Source organism: Enoplosus armatus, chromosome 1 (genome assembly GCF_043641665.1).
Source record: "Enoplosus armatus isolate fEnoArm2 chromosome 1, fEnoArm2.hap1, whole genome shotgun sequence".
NCBI classification, from domain to species: Eukaryota; Metazoa; Chordata; class Actinopteri; order Centrarchiformes; family Enoplosidae; genus Enoplosus; species Enoplosus armatus.
Window position 1 is genome coordinate 19,211,365 of NC_092180.1, and position 23,026 is coordinate 19,234,390.

The 23,026-nt window shown below is 39.3% G+C and overlaps 1 protein-coding gene across 4 annotated transcripts in view; it reads right to left on the reverse strand.

Moving 5' to 3' along the window:
- Window positions 1-17,761: 17,761 nt before the first annotated feature.
- Window positions 17,762-23,026, reverse strand: part of esrrga (estrogen-related receptor gamma a) — a 58,544-nt gene continuing 53,279 nt past the window's right edge. For all 4 annotated transcript variants that reach the window (XM_070913967.1, XM_070913892.1, XM_070914085.1 and 1 more), the window contains 2 exons: window positions 22,848-23,010; window positions 17,762-18,006 (listed from right to left, as the gene is read on the reverse strand). In XM_070913967.1, the coding sequence (XP_070770068.1) occupies window positions 17,762-18,006; window positions 22,848-23,010 (408 nt within the window). The remainder of the gene's footprint in view (window positions 18,007-22,847; window positions 23,011-23,026) is intronic.

Here is a 23,026-nt window from a genome sequence, read left to right on the forward strand (position 1 = left end):
CTAATAACGGCTACTATATGCCGTACAAATTTGTAAATCTATGCAGATATTGTAACATGCTAAAATATCTGGTGGCTCCTCGTGATTACCTGTCGTGGTGGATTCCCAGCACAGAGCTCTCTCCCCATCACAAGTGCAGCGTCAGGATACATTCAACTTGTTGCTCTGGCATGAGTCGAGCACAACAAGCTACCTGTATTTCTCCACACACCTGTCTGTCAGCGATAGCAGACACCGCTCCAGGAGGAAAAAAAATAGTCCTCTCCAGACATGACATGAATTATTTTCTCCGTCGTTCTCGCCCACACATCGACAGGAAAAAACTGAATGACAGTACAGCTGAACTTGACAAAGCTCCTCTGTTTGTTTTTTCTCTCTGTCTGTCTTACCTCTCTCATTCACAACATGCGGCAAGCGGTGCTAAGGAGATTACCGCGAGACGCCATCTGGCCAGCAGCGCTCGAGGCGGCAGGATATTGGGCTCAAAGTAACGATGATGCAACGTTACACTGTTGAGAACCAAGTAACGGGAACTTGAGAGTCCCGGGGCGGCGTGAGGACAAACAGTGCGACATATCCGTTTTGTATCAGTTACAGAATGCTGAAGATTGTCCGTGACAGCGAGGCATTAACATGCGATTTAAAAAGGCTAATTACCCCCTGCCTGGTTGTAATGCTTTACCCCCCACCTACGTGGGATGCGTCTGGGTTTCAGACAAGTGGCTCTCAGAGAAAAGAGGAACGCTACTGCCTTTGCTAGGCAACCGTCAGCTGAGCGTGTGGGTAGAAAAACAGTGGAAAGACTATCAGTAAAATTATTATTTTTTAATCAAAGGTACTGCATCACCATTTAAGTGTGGAATGTATTATGGCACCGATGAGAAAAAAACAAATATGGATGTATGGATAGACTGGGATAATTCATTCATAATTCCTGTTGGAGAATGAGGAGCCTTGCACTTCATTTTCTCTCATACATTGACGCAACACATTTGACCACTTTCTACAAACTAGACTGCTTTACATACATATACAGTAAGACTAATGCTAAATGCATTAAAACAAAGTAATCTAAATAAAATTCAAAACTCTAAATAGTTTTTGCACAATATATATGTCTTATGTGTGTGTGTGTGTGTGTGAGAGAGAGAGAGATAGGGAAAGCTGCAGATACCTTCTTTACTCCACAAAAACAGAGGAAAGAAATTACATTAAAACAAGGCAACAACAGACATTACCCAAATACATATAATGCATCAAAAGACAAGTATATATCAAAAGCACGTTCAATAAAACAATTAGACACGCAGCTGTGAAATTACCACAAGTCAACAAAATATCAGTTTTCAAAAAGAGAGTGGGGCAGCTGATCTGAAGTCATCAAGATGTGTTTACTGACGGTCCCTGTACATCGCTTATTGTCACTTAGCAGAATAAAATCACATGGAGATAAAGAGCTGAAATGAAAGAAGCTCATTTTAAAGAATGATTAAAAGGAGGTCCTTTAATTTGCAAGAATACTAGAAGAAGAGGCAATGGAGCTGGCAAGGTGTCTTTCCATGTCAGCAAACTGAATGGCAGTCACTAGAGATGCACTGCTATGTGTGCTGTTAATTGGGCCTTGGTAACAATTATCCATGAATTACTAATTAGTTTATGTGATGAAGCCCCATATGCAAAAGTGACCAAACGATGTATTCTGTAGCACTACGATGCATAAAAATATGTTTTTAAAGAAATTATATGCATTTGCCTGTGTGTTTGAAAATCTATGTTATGTTATGTGTTGTCAATGTTACAATTTAGATTCAAATGTATTCAAAAAGATGTAATGTAGATAAGCTGTTCTATCTCTGTCATAATAAACAGTAACTAAACTATGAAATTGATTTCCTCTCTTTTCTCTTTTCATTTCCATTTTTTTTTGCTTCTGGTTCAAATCTGCACTCTATTGGCAAAAGAAGAAGAAAGGGTGAGGGTGGTTAATACTGACCGTGTGCACATATGACAACACAAGAAAACTCATCAATTATCAAATCTTATACATCCTATTATATATTTGACCTGGTCTATAAAACAACCAATTTCAGACAAATGTTCCAAATTGAATTTTTTTCTCCAGTAACCCAAGCCAGTTACATGCATAAATCCTCTAGTTTCATAAAGCTGAACATCCACTAGCAAAATATAAACAATCCCCTCAACACACAGCAGAAGCACCAGTTCGAGTATACAGTAGTTTAGACTTCCACTGTGTGCTTAAGCGCTCTGCATTTAAATTGTGTAAACATTTCTACCGAAAAAAGGCCCTGTCTTATATTTTTCCCTGCCGACAAGTTTTTACGTTATCATACTAATCGCGTTTGAACAGCTGCAATTTGCTTTGGTTGAACAAAGGCATTCTAACTAGGTTTTAATTAAGTGTTCCTAATGACCTTAAGGAGATTAGAGGTTCGCCTTCTAATCAATACCAGGCAGAGAGGAGCAAAGGGAGGGGAGAGGAGGAGAGGGGGAGGTGGCTAGGGGCTAGGATAGAGGTAGGAAGGAAAGGGGCGGAGAAGGGGGGAAAAAAAGGAGAACGCAAAAAAGGAAAAGAGAGAAGAGGAAGTGGATGGCGGTGGAAGGAGGAGAATGAAATTGAATGGAGGGAGGAAGGGAGGAGAAAATGAAAAGTGGAAAAGGAAAACTATGAACTTGATCAGAAATATTTGCAAAAAGGGGATATTAGCCAGGTAGCATGTAGTAGCATGTGCATCTCTACACAAGCAAACATTTACATATATAGCATGACCATTTACCCAGAACCTTCTCTGTTAGCATCCCTGACATATTTTCCTCCTCTCCTTCTACTTCTTTCTTTTCCTCTCAGAGGGTGAAAATGACATCACACCACTGTGTCAGATAGGCTATGATCATCAAGAGCTTTGTTAGCGAAGAAGAGTTTCTCTTATCCTCTCTTCATAAGACATTTGCATAGATTTGCACAGAGTGTGTCCACATGACAGAGAATCTAGTCATACATTGATTGTACTAATTTATTCAGCCAGGCCGCATTCAATTCCAGAGATTGAAGTGCTATCACACAAACGGGATTAAAACCGGATGACGGCCGCACAATTAATATTGTCTCATTTTCTAAATTACTTATGTATGACTTATATTTGGCTAAATTGTGTTTGCTGGTCTAATAACATTAAGGGTAATATGGTAAATGTAGGCTGTAAATGTACCGTCTCTCTGACTCTCCAGAGCAGCATGAATATGTATGGAGACATCCTTGGCCTCGCTGCTGATTAGGAAAAGTGGAATAAATTGATGGCCGGGCTCTGTGTTTTTGTGTAAAATACAATATTAGGTTGTCCATATGGAAATGTTACACACACACACACACACACACACACACACACACACACACACACACACACACACACACACCACATCTATTTTAGGCCTGATGCATTCAAGAGCAATTTTAACTCCTGAATAATAGCATGGTGGTGAGTGCATGCTCATCATTTGGCTACCATTGATTTCAGATGGGTTTTTTTCAGTGTGTGCACATGTCTGTGTGCATGTATACATATGCGCATGAACGTAGACGTTAAGGGTGCATTGGGGAGTTTCCTTAAATAAACAAAAGTTTTTCTTTACATTCAGTGTTTCTCACCAAAACGTATTGCGTGTAGAGATTTCTTAGACCTCAAGGATACATGTTGTGCACAACACGGGCACCAAAACGGGACTCATTTGTAAAAACATTGCTCCACAGCGCCACTAGTGGTAAAAAAACAAACTCCATGGGGTACCTATAAATTCTCCACATTTGTTTATTCTTTATGATTTTGGTGCCTCAGATGAGGTAGATCTTTATAGATGCACATAGAGGTTAAATTCTCTGCAGATATGCCTTTAGTTGTCTGTCCTTTTGAAAAGGTAGAATAGGTTGATGCTCACTCAAAAAAGGGTGGATATGTGGGGGAAAAAAACATGAAGAGAAGCTGTACCCCGCAAGACTTATTTTGTTGTTACTACCCAGGCCATAAGCCCCGTAGGGCCACGATACTAATCAAGAGCCCAACACCATGGCGGGACGCTGAAGCTAGTTTAGGATGTAGCATCACAATGAAAATGTCCAGCTCAGTTACTTCCCTCCAGTCAATAAAGTTTTTTTCACAAGACATTATGAGAAGGGATGAAACATCTGTCTTTGTATTCCATCTTTTAAACGTAATACAGTAGCTTGCATCAAATGTGCAAATACCTGAACTCTCAGAGACACCAGAGCAACATGTTTAGTTGGCAGCTGTGCCGGTCTGACTGAAATGTACTTTGCTGTGCTGGTGTGAGGTTTATTTGGGCTATCTCTTCCATTTTCCTCTGCCACTTGCGTCATCCTGCTGTCTATACTCTATTTTGGTCACTTATGTCCTCCACTCGTACACCTCTCCCACACATCCCACTCTCCACAGGCACCACTCATTCTTTCCTTCATTCACTCTATTCCCGTCTCCCCTCCCCATGCCCTCAATCGCTCTTACTGTCCTCCCATCACCGCTCTTCTCTAAATGTCCTCTTCTTTCTTGTCCTTGTTTTATGCAGCATTTTCTATAAATACATATATATATATATAAATATATATATATATATATATATATTTTTTTTTAAATCCATGTTCATCATTTATCCTTGGCTCTAAATGAAATGCACCAGAAACTAGATATAAAAACAATTTGGCTTTTCCTAGGCTTTTCAGATTTTATGCCCTTAAGTCACAGGGTCCATATTGTGTGTGTGTGTGTGTGTGTATGCACGCTTTCTGCCCCCTATTGGGGTTGAGGCCAGTGACACCCTCAGGGCTGTGCTGTCCAATCCCCTCCATGCTGCGTTTCTATAGGATTGAATTAACCTCCTGCCTCTCTTGACAATGCACATACACATAATCATCCAGTCTCTCTCTCTCACACACACACACACACACACACACACAAACATACACACAATTTGTCTATGCCAATCACCTTTCCCCTGTCAAGGCTATATTATAAGCTTGGGGCACTATTATCACTTAGATTCACCCGTGGGAATCAACCTACAAAATGCACAGAATTTGTTTATTTATTTTCTTAAAAAGAGTCACAGAATAAATTGCACATCACTGGCTGCATAGACACAACAATAAAGTGTAGTACGGAACGCAATATTAAAAGTTTTGCTGTCCGTAAAACTTTCTGCTGCACTGATTGATTTCTGACCATGAGAGGGCAGAATGTAGAGAGACAGACTGCATGATAAAGTACATATATAAATATAAAAATATAATAAATAACCTTACAACAAAGCCATTGTCTTGTAGTGAACACTTTGCCAGCAAGTCTGCCTTCCCTTATAAGTTGAATCTTGGGATTCATTAATCAAAATGTCCCAGTTTCTGTGTGGCTTCTCAGACAGTCATCACGAAACAAATGTCTCTACGATTTTATGCTTTGAAAACAAAAGTTTGCTTTTTAGTATGACGTGATTTTAAATCAATCAACATACAAATAACATTAATGTTAGTTGGTTAAAACTGGGAATGACACATTTCCTGTGTTTCCCTAAACCTCTAACTATAAACAAATACACTGGCACTGAAACATGTTTGAATATTTAATGCCATTTTTTCCCTACTTGGCAACGGAACTAAAGTAAAGTTAAGGTACGATTAAGGTTAAGCAACTAAAACACTTGGTTAAAGAGTATCTTAATTCTAGGCAAAAATGTATCACTGCCCTCTCTGGTTGAAAGTTTGGTGGGCAGGAATGTGCTCTGCACCAGTAACCACACCCAACAGTGATGTCACAGTGTCCTGAATCGCCCCGGACTACAATTCTACATCACAGCAGCAAGGGGCAAAGCAAACCACTAGAGGTCAGATATTTAACAGATGTAAAGTTGCCCTTTAAAGTTCGGGAAAGACCGTAGATATGGAAATATAAAAAAGTAAATAAAAGTTTCCACTGATGGTTGATGATATGAGACACCAACTCCAGTCTCCCTCGAGTCAGATACACTACACACCCATGCACTGCCCCAATCTCCACACCTTTACTTTCTGCCTTGTTAAATAAAAGGAACACTGCTTCGTGCATTGGCACTGAAGGTTGGCATTGTGTGCTGCAGAACTGACTCTGGCCTGAAAACTCTAGCCTGCTGGATTTGAGGCATAATGTTAGTCTGTTTAGATATTTTACATAATAGTTTTTCTCAAAACTAAAGTGATATCGAATGAGGATCCGCATTTAATGTTTTGATAAACTTTATTTGTTAATGTTAACCATGAAGTATTCAAGGGATGCTGAAACATAGCATAGTTAAAATAATACATGTATTTAGACTATATAAGCTGTTGTGCAATGGGACTGATTTTACCAGTGTACATTGCGTTGCAGGTGGAATACTATTGTGTTTCATTGTTATACCAGTACTAATCTATTTTATTACTATTGCAATCTATTGTATTGTCTTTAAATATAAATGTATTCTGTATTCAGAATTTAGAATTAACTAATATTTATGTATTTATTTTGCAGAACTTTGTCTTGTGTCTTGACACACTCTAAACAGAGATGAGTTAGTGAAATTGTTTTTTGCTTTAAATACTGACATGTGTGTTATTAACGTACATATCGGCCCTGGTAAGCTGTAATTGGTTTTCCGAAGAAAAGTGGCCGCTGCATATCAAACCTTCCAGCAATCTATTGGCCACTAGTGGGTGATTTTAAGTGCCACTAATTCACTGGCCAGTGACACATCAGACTATTTATTAAAGTACACTAACTTAATGAATGGCCCATAGAATGGAGAGTTAAAACATTTACTGTCCTAAGAGAGAGATAGAGAGCAATAGGCACAGAAAGAGGAAGGAAAGGGGGAGAGGGAGAGGGAAAGAGAGAGGAGACAGTGAGAATAAATGGCCCATCGTATAGAGTTAAGACGTTAAAAGTGCAAATAGACAGCTGACCCTCTTATAGCTCGCACATGCAGCTCAGAAGCACACAGCCACCTAAGCCACTTTACACCCTGTGAGATAGAGGGATGGGGGACAGAATGGGCAAAGAGAGAGGAAAGGATGGAGAATGGGATGACACAAGAGGATGGGATGTTGGGGAAATGGAAAGAGGTGATTGATAGTTATAGTTAATAAGATAGAAAAACTGTGAAAGACAAAAAAAAAGGAAGGAAAGATCAAAGAACGAATGAGAAAGAGACATCGTGTATAAAGAGTGAAAGAGACAAAGAGTGAAAGAGGGAGAGAAGATACAAGAAGTGAGTCATTGTAGTTTTGCAAAATGAGGGGCCATAAATTACAAGCAGAGTGGCACGCTAGTTAGCATGTAAGCTAAGATTTGATGGCGAGAGGGTCATTGGAGAGCACAGGACAAGGAGAAAAGGAACGAAAAGAGACGAAGAAAAACAAGGAGAGAGTGATGTGGGGGAAAGGAAAGTTACCCTTTATTTGCGCTTACAACTGCTCTCAATCCCCAAGTTCATCCTCTTGTTTGGATATTATTTGCTGCCTTATTAGAAACAAAGCAGAGGGCGGAAATAGGAAAAAAGAGCAGAGGGTGAGTTATTGTGAAAGTCATTAGAGGAATTTGGTCACAACAATTATGTTACTGTTATTATGTGTTTTATCTATAAATTATATTTTCTGTACTTTTTCTGTATTTTTTGGTCTTATGCTCCAATGTTATATATTTCTTGTGTATTTTTCTCCATATGTGCCTATGTTTTTGCACTAGTTAGTTTGTCACTGTGCACTGTTACTCTCCTTATCTGTGTTTTAGTGTGTGTGTGTGTGTGTGTGTGTGTGTGTGTCAGGGGAGCTAGATGCTGTGAAAGGCCATTACCACCGTGAGTCCATGTCACTAGGCCTGTGAAACCCAAGGGAACCCAACCACTGATACAAGGGGATACGGGGATAAGACACACACACACACACACACACACACACACACAAAGGCACATAGAAATTTAGACACATACAAATAGAGCTGACATATGACCACATGTGGACCCCACAAGATTGTAAAATTATAAATCACACATGCCAAAATGAAAACACAACCACCCACACATATATATATATATATATATATATATATATATATATATATATATATATATACGTATACACACACACACACACACACACACACACACACACACACACACACACACAAGGGGGGTTAAATAGCCCTAAAACAGGCCTTTGAAACACCATCAGTGTGAAGCTGCCACACATTAGCACTTTACAGGTCACAGCACCTAAAACAGATATGGTCACCCTTGGAGACTGACCCTGTTTGGCACTGTATTAGGAGGAGAAAATCACATCCAGACTTTCTCCCAAACCAAATAAGAACCGCTCTGAAATAAAATCAGACCCCAGTATAAAGTCTGAATGAAGCAGCCTGGTTGTGTAACTGTGTTACTATGTGTTTCACATTTTGATAAATCACTGATTTCTGAACAAAACTGCAAGACCCCCCCACAGCATGTATTCATTGTGTACCCAACTGATAACAGGCCATAATCACTTCTCTGGTTTTCTTCATATGTCATGTATTACCGATCCTTTAGCAACAGACTGGAGGTGACAAAGGCTTCTCCTCATCAGCTGTGACAAAACGGAGGAAACAAATGACAAGTGCACCTCTAAACACCTCACGCTTGTGTTTAAATCATATTTGAAACCTCATCTTTGTTCTTGAATTAATTCTTCTTAACATTTTTGTTGTTCAGCATTGACTTTGAAGATGATATACGTGTTCTTACTCTTATCTCTTACTACTAGTGCTAATGCTCTACATAGAAGTTCAAACTGTCACAATGAACATTTCAAAGTTGAACAAATGAAGATTAAGAGAAATTAAATCATACGCGGCAGGAAACCATTTACAGTGAGATAAAAGATTATATGCAAGCCAAGTTTAGTAAATTGTCAGTTTTAATAGTCACCTCCTGTCCCTCCGAAAAATAAGTTAGACAGTTCACAACAGTCAAAAGTTTTAGTCCCCCCTTCTTCCCCTTTCAAATACTGTGATGCTTGTTGCTACAATTAGCTTGCTGATTGGTTCGTGAACAATCATGCATGTAAATCGTTACAAACTAGGGAGATTCCACGAGGTTGAACGGTGCTCTCGGTTTATCGCGTGTCCACCACCCAGTATAATTGCCAGCACTGATGTAAATGGTTGTATGTTGTGTACTCACCTGTCGAAGTTAGGTAAAGTTCCAAAAACCAATGATTCAGGTTGCATAGGTTGTTGTTTTTAAATCTGAACAAACTGTTACAACAAACGCCGCCTGCTTGTTCATCAAAGATCGAATGTCCATCAAATCGGATATCTCACAGGTTAATGAATTTTCTTTGGAAGTGTTCCTCGTTTACAGTAAATGAATGTAATGGGGTTATCTGAATAGGAAAAGATCTTATTCTTTGGATTTGGATTCATTAAGTTGTGGAAATATTGGTAACATTCAACACTCCATATCTGCGAGGCAGCTTCTAAGACTGCGTAGACTAATGGTGTCATTAGGTGTTATGGGAAGCTATAACTGTGTGTCATTGGTATAACAGTGAAACTTTATGCATGTAAATGGAGAATGAAATGAGGCCGAAAAATTAACCCTGCGGGACCCCCAAAATAATAGTCTGCTATGGATGAATTGCCTATGGTGACTGAAAATTCCTTGTCACATGGCTGAGTTTTAAACCACTGAAAAACCCAGCTCGTCACAATTATCAACAGTGACAGATTGGGGTTATATCCTCTTTTTTAGCGCTTAAGTCATTCATTAGTCAGTTGTGCTGAGTAGAGTAGAATAGACCTGTGCTGAGTTTTATTTTCTTGTATACAACACAAAATACAACCAATTCAAATGCTGAGAATAGAGAAATCGAAAAATGAGTAAAAAGAAATTTCATAGGAGGAGATTATGAGAGAAAAGAAGAGATAGCAGAGGAGCAAGATAAAGGGGTAAAAGATGCTCAGAGAGAGACAGAGATAGAAGGAGAGATGTAGATGAAGCCAGAAGGTGGAGGAGGAGAAGAGAGGAGTTAAGTTGGCCATTAGCGATGCGACGTGTGGAGCCCCACTCTTACATGCGTTCCACAAGGTTAACGATAAGAGCCCCTCAGCAGCTGAAATGCTCAAGTAGCTTTTATCGTATCATAATAATGAATCAAAGATAAAATAAAATAAATGAACTCAAGCAAGTAAAATAAAACGTATGTGCAGAGGGCTGGGTGACAAGGCAGCAACCCAAATAGAAAAGAGAGAGAGAGAGAGAGAGAGAGAGAGAGAGAGAGAGAGAGAGAGAGAGAGAGAGAGAGAAATTGTAGAAAGAGATAAGAAGAAAAAAAAGGAATAAAAATCTTGCTCTCTTTGAGCTAATATCTTCTTATGTCATCTGGTTGAAAAATATTTGCCTGCGGGTCAGGGCTCCCCCTGATAGAGAAAGGCTTCTTAAAACGCTTCACAGCTCTCTGCTACATTAAATATCTGGCCTCTGCATCCCATTTACTGCTGCTGGCTATTAGGGGACAGAGAGAAAGAGAGAGAGAGACACACAGAGAGAGACAGAGAGAGACAGAGAGAGAGAGAGAGAGAGAGACACACACAGAGAGACACAGAGAGAGACAGAGAGAGAGAGACAGAGAGAGAGACAGAGAGAGAGAGACAGAGAGAGAGAGAGAGAGAGAGAGACAGAGAGAGACAGAGAGAGAGAGACAGAGAGAGAGAGAGAGAGAGAGAGAGAGAGAGAGCATATGAGGTTGACGGAGCAAGAGGGTAAAAGAAAAAAGGGGGACTTGAAAGGAAACAACAGTTAAAGAATCAGAGAAAGAAAGGGTAATGTTGATTTGTTTAAGCTTTTGAAGGATCTCTTCTTTTTAATGTCGTACACAGTATATCTTACATCAGTGTGTATGTGTGTGTGTGTGTGTTTCGTGCCCTTGGCAAGACCAGGAGATCTGGCCATTCAGAGTGGACAGTAGTTAGCCACCCACTGGAGCAAGCTGTTACCACTTCCTTTCCCCTCCTTCTCCTCCCCCCTCTCTTCCCCTCCCTCTCACTCTGTCTTTTTTTCTTTATGTATTTGTTTTCAGGATATTTCCAGTTTAAGTCCAGTGGAGTTTGATAGGTATAAAATGTTGTCAGTGAAGTTTTGGTGCTGGGATGGGAGAGCCAGTTTCACTGTCCCAGAGTCTTCATAAGGTTTTTGTTGCTCCATTCTCCAAGGGGGGCGTTTGCAGTCCCCCTTTTTAATCCCGCCCGTGCTTCTGACCTTGTATGGACGTCCCAGTTGCTATCAATCATGCTTGATGTTTTTGTCCTGTAGTTGGATTTTTTTGAGCAAAGGGGATTCTAAGTCTGGCCAATTTGAAGACTGTAGACTGACACTGTCAACCAGGCGTGCTTCAGGCATCACTGAGTGAGACAGCTCATGCCAGGTTATGTGCGGTGTCGCTATACAAAATCTAGTGGGCATGTAGTCTATAAAGGTGCAGCTGCCACTAACCTCTTCTCCACCTACAGGTTCGTAAAAACAAAACTAAGTCAATGCTTTATCACAAAAAGAGCATCTATATTGTTCCAGGTTCTAAGACAGGAAACAGCCCCACATTAAAACAACATAAGAGGCTGCGTTGGTGAGTGTGTGTTGCTGAAGGTACTGGTGAGACATAAAATATAATGGATCCAAGGGATTGAAGGCTTACAGTACCAGACAGCAAAACACAGGTGAGACATGATTTTACAACTCTGGAAATGTATCACGGCCAACGCCACAGCTTGCTGGATGATGTGTCATTGCATTGCAGCAAAAATATAGAGCCAGGTTCAACTTTGATTACCAGACAAACCTGTGTTTTTGACCTCATTCAAAAGAATGGGGCACCCTTTTTTTGCACGCATGCTCTGTGAACTAATCTTATGAATGGTGTGCTTATTGTTTGGTACCACTCTAAGAGAAAACACACGCATATTGGAAAACAACATCATGTGTGTAAAAATCAGAGACAAAAGACAGGTGTCAAAACTGGAAGCCTGGTTTTAATTGATATTGCTCTACTGTAATAATCCTGAAAGGCATAGTCTGGAGTAACACATGTAATGTTTCAACCCATAGTAGTTTAAGTTACAGAATCATAGGTCTCTCTTTTTGCATTGAACAATATATACAATGTGAAATAAATACATTTACACAAATGGACATTATTGTTGGAGCACACTGTATGATACACGTCACAAAAATATACAGGTTATTGTTCCTTTTTTTTTTTTTTTTTTTTTTTTAATTTACTGATGTGAAGCACATCTAAAATCTACAGACATGTTTTTTAATAACACTACAGGGTCTTCTCTGGTACACAACTCTTCTCCACCACCCAAGGGTCCTTTTTATCCTTATATATCCTCTGTATCCAAATGGGTCGTCTTTCTCTCTCCCTTGACTATTTTCTTCACATTTGCAAATTCAGACTGCAGGGTTAGCTGCAGCACAAGTGGCAGTTATATTTGGGGATTAAATACAACTAAATAACTAAACACCGTAGAGCTGCAGATAGACACAGTTTGGCCTTAGCAGATTTCAGGGGCAGCCGTGGTAGATGGAAAATCCTGCTTTGTCGCTATGCCTAAAGTAACCTTCTGCTCCAGCTAAACTATTGTTACACAGAGTATTTGCAGCTAATGGATCTAAGTTTCAGATGAGGGCGATAACATGGCGCCCAAAGTGCAACCAGGCCAAACTCTTTCTATCAATGGCTCTGCAAAAACCCAGACAGGCCTTGTTCTCCTCACAGAGAATACCAGTTTGGTTTGTTGTCATTTATATGGTTTTAACATGAACTGCAGAATCATTGTAGTAGCTACAACAGCATTTGGATGTAATAATCCAACACAAACAAGTGCAACTCATGTCTCGTCATTGTTCAGTCATTAAATATTGCTTTGAAAGAAAAAAAAGAGAAGTTCAAGGGAAAACACTTTCGTCTTGTACATCTAAAGAATATCTTGGCTATTAGCAGCAAGTTCAAAACCTCTGAAAGAATCACACAATCTCCCTCCTGATTTTAGCTGGTGCATTTGTTCTGTTTCAGTCATCTGAAAGAACGGCAGGTCCTGCTTTTATTCAGTGTTCAAGCATGGCAGCCTTTTAGCAAGACCCAGCTGACCATGACCACCATTATTAACTTGATACACACTGACAGTTTGATATTTAAGTAAGTTTGGAAAAAAATCTACATAGCAGTATTTGCTAATAGCAGAACTTCACTTTTAAAACAAATCCAGCCTTTATCAGCTCAGAGAGACGTGTTAACATCTTTCAGAAGTACACAGAATTGGTTTGACAACCGACAAATAAATAAAAACAGAAACAGAAGAGAAACAATAGTAAGAAAAGAGCACCTTTCTTCCATAAATTGTTTGTAGATTCATGTACAGTGGATGATACGAAATACCATCTTTCTGACAATGAGACGGTGTTTGAAGTTACAATCGAAATAGGAAATTCCACCCGGTCATCTGGGACTTCACCTCCAAATTAAATAATTTGTATTTCCTCTCTAAAAACATTATATGTTAATGTTTAAGACCTTTGAATTTATGCTATTTGTAGCGCAGAATCTATAAATCTATATGTGTATAAAGAGGTATAATGAGTATAATAAAGTTAATTAAAGGACATTGAGACTTTGAGTTTAAATCTTGACTTTGTGGTTCTTAATTCTGGGGCCAAAGCAGAAACATGTCCCACGATGTAATGAGTGCAAGAGAAACAGCATTTGCAAACTAAACATGTCGAGCTTCTTCTTTAACATTTCCTATCAATCCACGAAAACATTCAGTGCTAACCTCCACCTGTCCGATCCAGTTTTACTCTTTATTGTAAAGCAAGATATTTCCCAGAAAATTAGCTGAAAAACAGGACAATAACAATGGGGGGAAAAATTCATCTTCATATTTACTCTTTTTGACTGCTGAAACAGTAAAGATAATGATTGAGCCGAGCTGTATGGAAGGCAGTTATGTACAGCGAGTTTATCAAAAAAGAGTCACCTACAGTTCTGAATTACTCAAATGTCCTTTTCATCTCATCGTTATTTAAACCTAAAGATATACAGTATATTGTTTAGTCTACAGGAAAGTTACACAAATGATCCCTTTTTAAATACTTGTATGGTGTTTCTTCATTTAGATACTAAATATTTAATTATTTATGTATAGTTTGGTAAAGATGAATACTGTAATTTGATCTTGGTGGTGTAGTTAAGTTTCTAGAAGAGCCTTATATCCGGTTCGGTTCATTGGGAGAGAATCCGGCACCCAGACCCCCAGCGGACTGATCCGACAGACAGACAACATGGCCTCTACTCTACTCTGTGTTGTCTAAAGAAGCACACAGCACAAGAACGGGAATCACCACAAGAAAAAAGTACACAGCAACGCCTTAGAGGACTCAACAGAGGAGGAAAGGATCAAACAGAAAGAGGACTTTAAAACAAAAAAACAGATAAAACCAAAGAAAAAGGGTTGTTCTTGATAGAAAAAACAGCAAACATGAAACACACATCGAGGCTGAACTACATTTTTTTCTTTTTTTTCTTCTCGATTTTGTTTCCAATAAAATGTCTTATGTTAGAATTATAATCTGTATAATTTACAATATACAATGTTTAAGAAGGCTGAGAAAATACCCCTTACTAATAATACTGATGTTTGATACAGACCGTGTGATGTTAGCGATCAACTACACTTAAACTGCAGCACTCCTCAGCTGTGACAAGTTGCCATTTTATATTAGAGTACGCCGTCATCTAGATTACACATTTTGGCATTCTTAATCGGCTTTAGAAATTACATAAACAATGATATAAAACAAAAATCCCTCGACTGTCTTCACCTGTTTAAAGCTGTAATCAGGCAACCACACAGTACAGTCTGCAACCTGGCTGTAACAATGAAATCAATGTTTCTTCACTGGACTGTAAGATGTCAGACAGCTTCCTGTGAGCTCGGCTTTCCATTTCTTGCCCCAAAACACTCCAGTTTAATTTAATTTATGGGCACTGATGTATAGGGTTTAATTAATTATGGTAATTAAGTCACATTTTCAAAACTGCTTTTTGATGAGACCTCTGTATGTCTACTTAAAATACAGGTTTCATTGTAGTACAACACAACTAGCAGACAGATAACTAGCTAAGGGATTCCTGTATACAATTTACTCCAAAAAGTACTGATTAATTAATTGTATCAATTCAGATTGGATTTGGTAGGATTGTTGGTTTTCACCATTACAACAAAAACATTTCCTTTGAGATGTTTAAATAACGTGTCCAACAACAAGAAGTAGAATAGCGAGCTAACATGAAACTGTCTGCCTTGTGTTTTGCTGTGCAGATGATGTTTTGTTATTTCTAGTACCATTTCCCTCGACACAGATCTAGATTTTAGCCAGGTTACTCTGAAGGTCCCCGCACTCGGCCACATGGCTGAAGAAACAAACACCTTAAGGACAAAAACTGTGTATTACTAAACAGTTGATTTTAAACAAAGAACTGTCTTTGTTTTTAGCAAACATCAGAACCATGTGATAATTACAAACTGTATGCTGGATATTTCTTTTTAGCTGCTTGTGTTCTTCTTCAAACCCAAACAATAACATCTCATCCTCACATGTCTGGTCCATATTTGTTCCGGCCTAACTGTCTCTAACAGAGGAAATATTGACTGTTATCTAATAGCTTATGGCAAGTTACACAGAGAGAAGGAGAAGCTACAAACTCCCCTCAAATCCCCGTCCTCTCTCTCCCAAATTTAAGACTGGCACGTTATGTTAATATTGCAGACGTAGTCCATATGCACAAACCCCTCCTTTAAAAACCACTATTGCTCAGAGTTTTCTAAGATAAACGCTGATTTGTTAATACATTATTACTTGTTATATTTATATATATATGATAATTGCTGAAAGTGGTCAAGCTGATAGAAAAAAGGAAAGACATATTGATTGAGTCAGTTTTAAGAAGACAATATTAATAACAAAAAACAAAGCCGTGTTATATGTCATATACAGGATGACAGTTATTTACAACCCTAATACTGGTATCATCGCTAAGATTATTTTCAAGATAGAAATAAAGAAACAAATAAGGAGTAAGCAACAATAGTTGTTCTTCAGTCAGTTTTGTCAGCACACCTTTCCTTCTGGTTCGTATTGCGTTGAGTGACTGAAGCTCCCTCCTCACTCCCTGAATGAATCACAAAAAACATCTCTGTACTGACGCGAGAGATGAGCTGGAAGTTGTGAATGCGACGGAGCAAGGAGGCTCGTACTGACGTGACACTTTGCAGTTTTTGGAGTATGGGTAATGAGCAGGGGCTGGACTATTCTTCATGGCACATTGACAGACTGAAATCTCTACTGACTTGTGTGTGGAGAGCAACAAACCTGGGCCACTAAGAGGCTGAAAATATTTTAAATAGACGTCCAGTCACGAGAGGCGTGTTTGACAGGATAAATAGAGAATGTGGACTGAGCCTTCGTTTACCAGCTAGACAAGCAGGAATCCATTCTTGACAGTATAGATCAAGCCTTTCATTATTAGAAATATTTTACTTATAAACTCTGTCAATCAATCACACCTCAAGTGGTTTGAATATTTAAAACATTTTCAGCCACGTCAAGTGTGCAGATACTAACGATAATACTGACAGGTTTGGGAGGCCAGGGTCGCTGGTCCTCAACAAATACAACAAATAGTAAAGTTGTAGTTGAAGTCGGGGAGTCATGGGAAACCAGGAGCTGAATTTAGGGAGACCAGAAAGTGTTTACAACAGTGGTTTCCAATCCTGGTCCTTGAAACTCTTGAGCCCTGCTGGTTTCCATAATAACCAGAAAACATGTTAGACAACTGGTGGAACAGAAAACCAGCAGCCCTCCTGAGGCCCAGCATTGAAAGCCACCGCTAGATCAAACCAGAAACAGTTTTGGGTTATGACAGTAAAGTTTGCTGGCATCCTCTGAATGGAGGAGCTCCTTTGGCAGGGCAAATCTCCTCTTCTTTTCCTTCTGTCCATCCATCCATCCAAATTTCATTGTACATGTAATTTGACAACAAACGTCATTAATACTTCTTTAGTGTTCATTTTTTTTCCCCACTTGTTTTCTTCTTGAACACTTAAAAAACTCTGTTGGGGGGAAATAGGGCGGGAAAAGGAGACACGAGTGTAGTCTTGCAGTCTCAATGAAAAGTTTTCAGTTTCTTTTAAATGTGTCCTTGTTTAAGCATCTGTCATTAATAACAACTTAATTGTTATTAAATGCATAAGAGTTTTGCCATCTTCAATGTTCGGAGCCACTGTGGTAACTGTGAAGTGATTGTTAATAGTTTTAAAAGGAAACATCATCTTCCCTTGGTAATAGGGGGGTCATGTCAGTCTGTCAGCATCTTCCCCAAAACAAAAGGTCAAGTGAGCGCCCTGTCGCCAGAGACGGTGGAGGTTTAGGGGTTCAGGTAAGAGGTTTAGGTTACTTGCTTATTCATAGGGGGACGTGTCAGCAGACATACCTCAGGGACATATATCTGTGTGTGCGTGTGTGTAAGAGTGTGTGCGTGTAAAAGAGCAAGAGGTCATTCAAAGTGAGAGTTGAAGCTCAGGTGGTTCAGACTGGTGTCTAGCTGTCCTTCCATCTATCCCCCCCGTCCTCAGACCTTGGCTTCCAGCAGCTCCAGGAAGAGTTTGTGCATTGGGACTTTGCCGTCCTGCTTGATGCTGTAGAAGTGTTGCACAGCCTTGGTGGAGGTCTGGCGGAGCAGGGGGAGGGTCATGAGCAGCTTGCCCGCCCGGCGGGGATCCTCCTGGTGCTGGGCAGCCTCGTAGTCCTGCAGGGCCTCGTGGAGCACATCCTGGAGCTTCTGCACTGCATCCACATCTTCAATATGCATGGAGTCTGGAGAAGGAAGAAATAAAAATACACGACTAAAATTCAAATGTGGACAAAAAGATATTTGATCAGACATTTGTAGTACTGTCCACAGATGTTGTTTGGCTAAATCTGGACATTAAATCTATATTGTTATATACTTCAAATAAAATGCAACATATCAAGAAAAGGATTTTTGTATTTGTTATCATTAGAAAATAATGCACAATGCTTGAACAATGCTTTTGTATGAATGAAAAATGGTGAAAATAGGCCTAAGCCTCGTCGTGTACAGTGAACTCTGACAGAATGCTTATGTTTGGCATTTTCCAGCAATAAAGACAGATAGGTTTTGCAGTGTAGAAAGCTCCCACAACTCTCTCAGATAATGTTTACAACAGTATGTGTCTTTGTCACTACCTGTGCCCCCTCTGTCTGCTGTGTTATTATAGCTCAGTACTGCAAAAGGGAGAGGCGCTAAAAATTCAATCCAAAATCCAAACAGGCTCAATGCGGAGAGGCTGCTGAAAGCCACACCTCTAAAATTCTTTAGGGTCAAATGTGATTTTGATGTATTTCAAAAAAGTGCAAAATACTTCTCTACATTTGCATTTGAATATAAAACAGTGTTTGTCAAGGAGAATTTTGCTAAATTTCCAACTCTAATTATTATTATGAATGTAATATTTTCCAATTAAACACTCTTTAGCTCAAAATGCCAGTAAACTATAACATTGCTCTGTAATGTGGATTTAAAACCTACAGTTTCTAAATGAAGCTAAATCCAGGAGTGGGGCTTTAAATTCAGGCGCTGCTCCCTTCTCTGTCTTTAAAGAGTGGATCTGTGGGTATGATGAATGGACAGACGAAGAGACGAGTGGGCGGAGAAAAAAGAGATACACTTGTCGAATGATGGAGAGATGCAGGAACACCTGAGAGTCTGTGCATGTGTGTGTGTGTGTGTGCATAAGTATTTCCCTGCACACATCTGTAATCTCTCTTTGAGCTGGCATGTAAGGTGTGTTGCAGCATATGTGGCAGTGAAGCCTGAGAATGTCCCTCAATGATAATGCTCCATATTGTCCCTTAGGGAGGCAAAGTCTTAATGTGAGCTGGCCTTTAGCTCCCAACCTCCGATCAATGTCTCCGATCAATGACTACATGCATGTTAAATAATAATCACAAGGCAACTATTGATAGGCCGCCACACCCCGACACACAGACACACACACACACACACACACACACTAGATCTGCAGAGGGGATGAGATTTATGAGTGTATGTATACACATTAAGAAATGCCAAGGTATTTTAAATAAACACACACACACACAAGTTTTAAAACACAATCTGATGTATGCACTCTATATAAACTGCATGGAGCTCTCAAAAAACACTGTATGAGTGTCTGAGGGCAGGTGGGAAAATAAGTAACGTACTGCAGTATATAAACTGCAGCTTTTGGCAGCTTTTTATTACCAACCACTTGACATTTTACTATCTTCACTGTTTCTTTTAGGGTAGCTGTGTATTTGATAGCAACATGTCAAATAATGGAGGTGTAAATATTAAGCAGTACAAACTCCTGAGCTGTGGGAAAGTGCCAATGTGTATGAGTGTGTCTGCGTGTGTTCGTTGAATGTCAAATAAATTTTACATGGGATCCCATTTTGTGAAGTGTCGTTTGTCTGCTGGAGCAACTTTGGCCTTTATCATAGCATACCTCTTAAACAAACAAACACATGCTCACATCATCCACAGGCACAGAAGATATAAATACACACATGTACACAAACTAACAAACCTGAACAGACAAAGTTCAAAGTGAAACATAACAAATTATTCTGCGCAGACTAAATAAATTCAACATAAAATGTGTGAACGAAGCCACATACACACTGATGTGCACATGTACACAAACACAATCAAATACACAGTGTTGGATCTATAGAGTGTAATGCATGTATCAGTATGCAGGACCAGACCAGTCAGTGGGTTGGATTCTATAGGGATCAATAGAAAACTATAGCTTCTATCGGTTCTCAATTTTCTACTTTTTCCCAGTTTAAATATGATTGGGTGATCCACTCGTCTGGATTTGTTTTTAGGCTGCTTGATGATATTTTGCTCAGTGTAAAGCAGTATGGAAGGACAAATGATCTTCATTAAGGTTCGTGAGTTTTATTGAGGATTGTTATATTGTTCATAGAAATACAACATAAAACATAATCTACAGACAATCTAAACTTCTGTTTTGCAGATCTCTATTTTGCCAGTGTCACTCACTTTTACTTTTCTCAAATTTTCTTTTGTTATTTTCAATATCAACATTTTCAGGCCAAATATTTAGCTGTCCCTTATGCTGCGTCACTTTTTAAATGAAAACATAATATAAACTGTACATTATATACTATAAACCAACAAACTCATAATAAACATGCTAAATGTCATTTTTATTAACATTAAGTCCCTCTTTATTCTTGGATTTCTAAGAAGTGGTTATCTGTAGTAGAGCCTACAACGCCCATAAGTTAAAATGAAGTTTAATGAGTTTCACATTGTTTTTGATTAATATTATGTGTTTAGTATTTAAGCTGGTAGACATGGCTGCTGCCTGTGCTGTGACCCGCAGTGCACTCACAAGTAAAACAGCAGACGTTAATGAGCATGAGCACATAAGGCTGTTAAAACACACATGTTAACATGGAACTCACAATGCACACACACACACACACACATAAATGAATGCACAGACACACACACACAAACACAGACACACACGTGCCTCCTGTTTCCTATGGCTAGTTTAGCTGTCTTTACATGTGGGGCACGTTTGCTAACATTTCTTAAGGCTGGGCTTCATTAATGCAGACGATTAGCATCCTGTGAATTAATTAGTGTCAGTGCCCTTCAAAATGCTAATGCTAGCATTCTGTTGTCTTGAAGAGCAGTTTGAGAGTCTGGGCAATGATGCAAAGTTGTTATTTGGGCGTCAGCTGTTTCGATTTCAATCAGTTAAAAGGAGGACTATTTCAAATGTGAGTTTTCTCAGCAGTGCGGTCAACTTCTGACGGATAATTACTTTAGTTGAATGTGTCAAACTGGCAAAGTGATTTCATCTTCAGACAGAGTTAGCAACATGTTTCCAACTGCAGAATAAAATACATGTTCTAGTTTGACATTTAGTCAGTTAGTCGTCTACCTTTCTAGCACTTTATCTGTGTTCAGCCTGACAGTAACATATGATACTGAAACACTATTAATTATAATGCAGACCAATACAACACCACCGCTATCTCAGAAATGATCAGAGAGTATGATCTATAGAAAATTTACTGGCAACCATTTTGATAATTGATTAATAATTCAAGCGAATTTACAGCAAAAATATTAAATATTCTCTGGTTCCAGCTTCTTAAATGTGAGGATTTGCTGTTTTCTTTATATCTTTGTGAGATAAACATCTTTGGTTTTTGGGTGTTGATTGGAAAAAACAAGAAATGTGAAGATGTCATGTTTCAGGATTTTTTTACATTTTATGGACCAAAAGATTAAATGATTAATCAGGAAAATAATTGGCAGATTAATAGATAAAGAAATGAATTGTTAGTTGGGCTTGTTGGTTCAACACCCTTCTGATACAATGAGAACAATAACTGAACATTATAATTTACAATGCTAGTGTTGTACAGGTGTACCTACTACATCTGTGTACATTACCTTTCAGTTTGCTTGTGACTTTTCATTTTTGAAATGTGATGCACCAACGTTTAAACCACTCTTTCTACTAACAGACCTGTCAACTCGTCCAGGCCAATGGAAATCTTGGAGGTAACAAGGACTACGTAAATACTTCATCATAATCATCATCATGATCATCAACACTGTTGTCCAGCCGGCAAGACAAGCAACATTTATAGACCAACACACACACACACAAACAGGCAGAGCCAAGAGATTGATTGTCACCCATAGCCCACAGGAAAACAACATGTCAATATTTTCTGCATGTGCACAGCAGTATGTACTGTCTGTGTGTGAGCAAACATTTAAGGACACTAATCTTATATGTTTGTATGTGTCAGCGAGATGAAATTGGCACATTTAAGAAAAAGAATAAATGTATTTGTGTATGTGTGTGTGTTGACACGTGCGTGTGTGTTGATGGTGGCAGAATCAGAACAAAAGGCCCCTCCCTCCCTATTCAAAGCTCTCCCATTGCATTCTCCCATTTAAACACATTGTATTGACAGCTCCCCCCTTGTAATTAAAGAGTACTGAAGAGCTGGCCGGCTTCCAAGACAAAGTTCAAAAGACGGGTCATGGGAGGAAGATGGCGTGTGTGTGTGTGTGTGTGTGTGAGAGAGTGTGTGTGTGCGCGTGTGTCAGTCAGCTGTCGATGCAGCTGGACACATCAGAGAGGGGGCTTTATCGACAGACTTTGGGATCTAATGATTTCACCTTATTTAACAGGCATCTGAAGAGACGACTATGCTAATTGTAAAAGGGATCGCCACTTTGTTTGGGGTTGGGAGGTGGGCTTCAGGTTGAAGACGTGAGTGTGTGTTTGTACGGTGCCTTTGTGTGTATGCATGTGTAAAATAACTGTAGGCATGTGTGACTATAAGCGTATGGCGAGAAACTGTAAGTGTAAAAGAAAAAAACGTCTCCCTGTATGAGACTATGCGTCATGTGTCGCAGTTGTGCGTGTGTGTTTGGATGGAGTATTGAAATCAGTCCTTTGATGGTTCGGTTTAAATGAGTCCCATGGGACTGGAGATTCCTTGGGTTAACTATTTCTTCACCAGTCGTGTGCTCACAAACACACAGACAAAAACATTGGCTGAAAATGTGAAGAATTTCAAACCTGAGTTAGCCAAAGCGATGGCCTTCAGAGTAACAAATTCCTCCTTCTCTAGTTTCATAGTCTTGTATTTCTTGACCAGCTGAAGGATGGCATTGTTCAGGTCCAGAAGTCCAGCTAGCTTCGACTGGTCCTCGTCCATTATGTAGTCCTCAGCATACACCAACTAAAGAGAAACACAG